Genomic DNA, 7,165 nt, shown 5'->3' with positions numbered 1-7,165 from the left:
GGCCCAAAAGTCCAAATGTCTAAAAGCCAAAAAGTCAACGGTCAAACTCCCAAGGGTCAAACCCTACTCTCAAAAACCTTGACTCCCCCCAATCGTCCCCGAGTGGTATACCCCTACTTGGTCAATCCAAGAGAATCTCATACTTAGCCAAATAATGAGCTAAGTCTAATCGCGATAGTGGAAAAAACTCCTTGTGCTACTTATCAAGTGCTTGGGTTGATTAATCAACCGGAGCACTTATTCACAAGTGCTCCGGTTGAGTAATCAACCCAAGCACTTGTAAAATAAGTGCTCCGGTTGATTAATCAACCCAAGCACTTGATTGGACTCTGATTTTCCCTCCCAATAAGAAGTAATTAATTTTTGACTCTCTCTAAGCCCACTTCTCAGTTCTCCCTCCCTCCCTCCCTCCCTCCCTCCCTCCCAATTACTTCCCTCAATTGTACATTTGTACTCTCTCAATAGAACCCTCACTCGCACCGTTCCTCCTTCCGCCGATCCTTCGCACCTTCGTCCTTCGCTTCCGCCGTCCCTCCCTCCGTCGTCCCTCCCTCCGTCGTCCCTCGCTCTCTCAGTCATCCTCTCTCTGTCAACCTCGCAATTGGTTCACTCACGCTATGGAACTCGCTGCGTGAAAGTTACTCCATCGATGAATACTTTCTGCTCTCATTGTTCTACCAACATGCTATCTTAGGGATCTTAGGTAATTCTAGTGCTCATAAACCCAACCATGCTTACATAAACCCACCTACTCGATTCTGCTGCAAAATCGAACGTTCTTCTGCTTTCTTTCTGAGGTGGTTTTTTTCGCTCTTCAATTTTATTTCCTTCAAATATATTCGATTTTCATTGTTCATATTTCAGTTTTATGTATTTATCCATTACAAATTTCAACAATTTCTGGGTTTTTCAATTGGAACATCTTAAATGCATGTAACTGAAAAAGATTGAATCTTTTGTTGCGATTGATAAAGATTAAGTACTGGGTAATTGGTATATTAGTTAGACAATAATTTGTTGCAAAATTAGGTTTAGTTTTTTTGTCTTGAATTTGAAATATGTATGAAATTAAGCGCAGCCCTTAAGATCGCCTTCCAAATTACAACAATGGAAGCGTGTCGAGTCATAGCTGCGCAAAATTGAATCATTTTTTTGGGGTTTTCTCACTAGGGTATTCCTTTTGAGATTATTCCCTTTTTATCGTCACCTAAATTTCTCATTCATTTTCTCTATATAATTTGGATTGATATACATCCTCCAAATTTGCTGAAATTGCTTAGCATATTTCAGTTCATAATGTTTGTGTTTATGTTTTTTTCAGCAAATGGGTGCTTGACATTCAAATGAGGAGCTATTAATGCTTGCATTTATGTGGGGAAACATATTAAAAAGTAATTGATTTTCTTATGTATTGAATGTGCTCAAATAAGCCATCTTTCATTGATGTAATTGTTGGTGTTATTGGTTCAGTTATGTGTGTTTTCATTTTGTTTTTATGATTTGGTTGGTGAGTTTCAATTGCTGGCAAGAATGATGATACAATACAAATTGTGAAGAATGTGAATTCTTATGAACTTTAAATTAATTTGCTTATTGATATTCTGACCTGCCAACATATCTTGAAATCATGTGCTTTAAATGATATAAGGGATTATGATTTAAACTAGTTCCTTATAAGTAGTCCTTAGGTGTGAATGTTAGAGTTAGGTCTTATAGTTAATCGAATGCACGTACTTGGGTTATGGTCAATTGTCTCTATTAGGATAACTTTGGCTTTTCTATCATTCAATGTGTTCTTCTCCGTTAAGAATTTAAGATAAACTAGTTCGCTGTAAGGAGTCTTTAGGTCTGAATGTTAGGGTTAGCTCTTATCGTTCATCGAATGCTTGTGCTTGGGATATGGTCAATTTGGATTTGGTGATATGTATTAGGATAACTTGCTTGTCTATCATTCAATGTATTCTTCTCCATTAAGAATTTAGGATAAACTAGTTCCTTGTAAGGAGTCCTTATGAATGTTAGGGTTAGCTCTTATCGTTCCTAGTTGTGTGGAACACTTTCTGCTCTCATTATTTGTATGGGATCTTCTAGTAAATCTGTTAGTCATGCTGATTGTCAATTCAAATTTAATATATTTTCAGATGAGGAGAAAAGGATAAATTCCTCGTACATCATCAGTGTCGCGAGGAAACTTGGATGTTCTATTTTTTTTGCTTCCTGAAGACATCACTGAGGTATGGGTACTTCTTTACAGTCTTCCTCATTGCTTCATAAACAGAATTGTCCTTACCTACATTTGTCTTCGACACAAAAAAACTAATAACCAGTACTATACTACTACGTGATCTCGTTAGCTACTACTGTCACTTTATGTTCTAGCCTGTTATTGCTCCTATTTTGATGAGCTCAATCTCAGCAGGAAGTACTTCATAACTCATAAGACCAACTGCTCAATGAGCTATGTGTTGCTAATCTCATATAGGGCTGTTTTTCTCATGTGCGGTGCACTTGTAATGCAAGCGCCACCATTTATGCCTTGAGAATCACAACACTTCTACTCGGTAGAGTATGATGAAGTCCCTAATTAGGGAAGAATCATGGATATTATTCACAATATCTAGCAACAGTGTACGCAAGATACAATGAATTTGCTCTTTTTACTGATATATAGTTTTGAGGTTATCTTGTTCAAGCCTAAAAATCACTGATTTTGGCCAGGAGAGAAAAAGTAAATTTGAGGCAGTGACGCAGAGGTGACTTCTAATTAGTTGGGTTCCTATGTTTTTGACAGATATTTGCAGGGGATATCAGAACATATATATCTGACCTGGATTAGATCACAGTGGCTGATATCTACTTCTAGTCTTCTAAACTAGTAAACTAATACTGATATCTTCTGTAATTTTTTTTTTACTGTGGGATAGATTCATGGCTCCAAGCTGTTACCGGCGATGGTAACTACTGAAGTCGACCTTTTTACCGACGATGGTAACCTTTATCGTTCTGCTGTTCCTAGTGGTGCTTCTACTGGGATCTATGAAGCTCTTGAACTTCATGATGGTGATAAGTCTGTTTATGATCATATTTTTGAATCAAGAGTATGTAAATAATTGCATCATGTTGACTGTTGAGCCGCTTGACAGTGAAATAAATTATCTTTGGGTGTTTATAAGAAAATATATATAAGTACAACATAGTTGTTGGAATTTTTTGGGCTGTGGGGATGCTAGAAAGAAAGGGAGATTATTCAGTGCTTTTGTTTATGATTTATGAATTATGGCTGATAATCATGTTTGTTGTTTGGGTATTCCAATTTCTAAATAGTGCAACTGAACTTAAAAGTGGATACTGGAGACCTTCCAGAAGTGTAGATATATTTGTTCTATTTGCCATTATTCTTTGTTTTGTATTTGCGAGCTGTGGCACTCTATCAAATATTAGAAAGATCTTGATATTTTAGTTTCTTGAAGAGATTCAGACTGTTGTTAGGGTAATTGGTAATATAAACTGTCTTTAATAGACTTTTAGACTGCTAGTCTTTTTGTATTCTTTTCTTGATATCTTTACCCCCCCTCCCCCTCTTTTCCTTTAGGGTAATTGTAACTTGTTGATTATTCTTTCTGTTTTATGGAATAATTAGTGGTCTAGGATTCTTCAGACTTTTAATCATCTTGTTCGGCTTTGATGTTTTGGATCAGGCAAATACCCATGTAAATGTGCATCAAGAATTAAAGGACGTTCGACTCTGGCAGGTATTTATAACATAATTTTTTCTCTGTCTTTGTTTTGCTTTCAGTCTCTTGAAAATTATTTTGTAATATATCTTTTGCCTATTGTTTCCAGGTCCATACTCTGTTAAAAGGGTTGGAAAAGATTGTTGCCAGTGCTGATATCTCAATGTTGGTGTGCGGAGACTTTAATTCAACTCCTGCAAGGTCTGTATTATGTGCTCTGAGTGCTGCTTTCATTTTTAAAATTTAAGAGGATCAAATTGAAATGCAATATCTATCTACCTTGCAGTGCTCCTCATTCTCTACTTGCGATTGGTAAAGTTGAGCCGCAACATCCTGATTTAGCAGTGGACCCTTTCGGAATATTGCGCCCTCATTTAAAGCTTGCACACCAGCTTCCATTGGTAACATTTGGACACCAATTTGTTATAACAAACAATATAGACATAAATGATGATTATTTCTTTTCCATGTGAAAATAGAATAAAGGCATTTCTTTTCCATGTGAAAATAGAGCAGAGTTTAATCAACATAAAATATACTAAAATGGCAGCCAACAGTTTTGCAGCCTCTTCAACTGTTGTTGGTTTGGGTACCTCCCATCTCCACCGCTCCTTATCCAAATCTACTAACTTAACTTCAGGTAATTCCATCCCTTGTTAGTTACATTGCTTATAATATGTTATATCTATATTGTTTGTTATACGGGGTTACTTATAAGATATTAGGTTAATATACGTGACAACTAATTAGAGAATGAAGGAAGTATATGGTATGTCGTAGAAATTAAAGTTGTAAATTTAGAAAAATGAAATAAGTATCCCCGGTGGATGCCATTGAGCATGACAATGCTGCCAAGGTTACTGGTATGCTACTGGAGATGGATCAGACAAAGGTTCTGCATTTGCTCGAGTCACCAGATGCATTGAAGGCAAAAGTTGTAGAGGCTATGGAAGTTCTGAGGAACGTAGCGGTGCAGCAAGGTAGCAATGGTGCTAATCAATTGGCTTCATTAATCATTATCTCTTAATGATAACCTGGTATCTTAAGATACAACAACCGCATCCATTGGATTGCAGCATCTGGTGGAAAAATTCATGTTCCATTCTTCTGAAGGATGGCATGAGTATTTAATGCTATATATCGTCTGATCTTGTAGCTGAATAAATATTTGGTGCTTTTCTGTAAAGAAAAAGGAAAGTTAGTTACTCTTGCAGCTAATGTTAGTTAACGCAGAGTCTTAGACATTCTTTCTTGCTCATTTAACAAAGCAATCAAACTCTTAGATATGCTCATCTGCATAGCTTTGGGCCCGGAAATTAACCCCTGAAAAACTTGTTTTCTGGTTGCAGAACCTGAGGTGCATCCTGTTCAGAGTCGTTATTTGGATCTTCATGAATTATTCATAGATGACATTATATGGGTTGATGAAGCTGTCAGCCTGCAGAAAGCGACTTCTTATATTAAAGGGTGTAAAGTTGATGGTGTAGATTGTGAATGGAAGCCTAACTATGTGAAAGGTAGCAGAGCCAACAAGGTACCTTTGTCATCATTAGACTTCTCTTATTGGTCTTCTTATTGTCATATCCTTTCATCTCCTCAGAGATGCACATCGTTCTCGCTTTTTTTAAAAGGAGAAGATAATGATCCTGTTTAAGACTCAAATATGTTCAAGTTCACAGCCCACAGGTGCTAGCTTTAGGTTGTTTGATGATGAATCTCTTGCCATTTTGGTTTAGCAGCTGTATGGCTGAAACTATTGCATCTTATAACTCGGTTTAGTCTATCAATAATTTGAGTTCACAGATGCTAGCCTTCTATGAGTTTAATTTATATTCTTATGTCTTACTATAGTGGACTCGTATCTTTTTTCCTTCTTTAGGATCCGTTTCTTTCATTCATCTCCTGATGATGCCTTTTCCTTATTTACCTTGGCTGACAGGTTTCTATAATGCAAATTGCTTCAGAAAAGGTTGCCTTCCCACATTGTAAGTGCATCGACTAAATCAAATCCATCTCTTTTTAAAGCTGTGACTGGAGTGTCAATTGTGGATCAAAATCAGGCTGTAAGGTGAACATAATTTTTCTGCTGACTTCCCATATCCTGAAACTATGTAGACGATGCTCATCATATAAGTTTCTTCACTTTGGGCACTTAATCACCACATAGTTGCCTTTTTACCACTCTATCTTATCTGCATGCACACACTTTTGCATGCACTCCACACACTCGTGCACACACTCCACACACACTCGTGCACACACTCCACACGCACTCGTGCACACACTCCACACGCACTCGTGCACTTGAGCGATGCCTTAAACTTCGTAATATATGGTTTTTTGCGGTGTTTTTATATTACATTCTATCTTTTTGGTTGCATATGGTCAGGCTTCACATGTTAGCGACACCAAGATGTTGCGGAAGAAAGACCCTAGAGGTGAGAAGAAATCTGAAGTTGACGTTGGGCAGCCTGAATCCACTTGAGCTGCTTACAAGACAGATTTGCATTTCCATTCTGTGAGGAAGAATTGTATATAACATATAGTAGAGTTTAGTCAAATGATAACTCTTCAACGAAATGTTGTCTTGCACTGTACATAATATATGGTATATACTGATAATACATTCGCAACAGATTGTATATATCTCTAACGCTTAACGAAGCCTTAATATTCCAACTAGTAGTGTTGTTGTTACAGCAACAACAATTTTTTTTTTATAAAAAAAAATATGTCAAGTGCTCCGGTTGTTAGGAAAAAACCGGAGCACTTAATTCACAAGTGCTCCGGTTTTCTCTTAACAATCGGAGCACTTGATGTATTTTGGATATATAAAATTCACAAGTGCTCCGGTTTTTAAGACAACCGGAGCACTTGTAAATTTAAGTGCTCCGGTTTTCAACCGGAGCACTTGATAAATACTCAAGTGCTCGTATGACGTCTGCTACGGGTCAAATACGGAGCACTTGTACGGTTTTTAACCGGAGCACTTGATGTTTTTTCCACTAGTGTCGCATCCAGGGGATTGCATATGGAGGCTCATTAGCCCCTGAGTTGGGTACTCCTACTTAGTCAATCCAAGGGGCTCCCATACATAGCCAAATAACGAGCTAAGTTCAATCATAACCAACTCGGGATTGCATATGGAGGCTCATAGGCCCCCGAGTTGGGTACCCCTACTTGGTCAATCCAAGGGGCTCCCATACTTAGCCAAATAATGAGCTAAGTTCAATCATAACCAACTCGGGATTGCATGTGGAGGCTCATTGGCCCCCGAGTTGGGTACCCCTACTTGGTCAATCCAAGGGGCTTCATACTTAGCCAAATAATGAGCTAAGTTCAATCATAACCAACTCGGGATTGCATGTGGAGGCTCATTGGCCCCCGAGTTGGGTACCCCTACTTGGTCAATCCAAGGGGCTCCCATACTT

General features: G+C 37.9%; 1 protein-coding gene and 1 non-coding gene across 9 annotated transcripts; both read left to right on the top strand.

Moving 5' to 3' along the window:
- The first annotated feature begins 428 nt into the window (after nucleotides 1-428).
- Nucleotides 429-6,413, top strand: LOC125499636 (uncharacterized). Of its 8 annotated transcripts, none has more exons than XR_008970480.1 (10): nucleotides 429-797; nucleotides 1,322-1,391; nucleotides 2,142-2,234; nucleotides 2,925-3,752; nucleotides 3,844-3,935; nucleotides 4,021-4,135; nucleotides 4,292-4,374; nucleotides 5,084-5,268; nucleotides 5,674-5,802; nucleotides 6,124-6,413. XR_008970480.1 is itself a non-coding variant. In XM_057396426.1 (4 exons), exons 1-4 carry the CDS (start codon nucleotides 4,182-4,184, stop codon nucleotides 6,135-6,137), a joined length of 438 nt encoding a protein of 145 aa, XP_057252409.1. In that variant the 5' UTR covers nucleotides 4,145-4,181; the 3' UTR covers nucleotides 6,138-6,413. The 8 variants fall into 8 exon arrangements, 1 of the variants encoding a protein (XP_057252409.1); XR_008970481.1 differs by having other exon boundaries at nucleotides 429-1,391; nucleotides 2,925-3,060; nucleotides 3,699-3,752; XR_008970484.1 differs by lacking the exon at nucleotides 1,322-1,391 and having other exon boundaries at nucleotides 3,699-3,752.
- Nucleotides 1,520-1,615, top strand: LOC125492162 (small nucleolar RNA Z266). The gene has a single exon (XR_007268606.1). It is a non-coding gene; the product is annotated as a small nucleolar RNA Z266 (small nucleolar RNA).
- Nucleotides 6,414-7,165: the final 752 nt, after the last annotated feature.

The sequence above is a fragment of the Beta vulgaris genome, chromosome 7 (genome assembly GCF_026745355.1).
Source record: "Beta vulgaris subsp. vulgaris cultivar EL10 chromosome 7, EL10.2, whole genome shotgun sequence".
Classification (NCBI taxonomy): domain Eukaryota; kingdom Viridiplantae; phylum Streptophyta; class Magnoliopsida; order Caryophyllales; family Amaranthaceae; genus Beta; species Beta vulgaris.
This window is presented reverse-complemented; position numbering and strand designations above follow the sequence as displayed.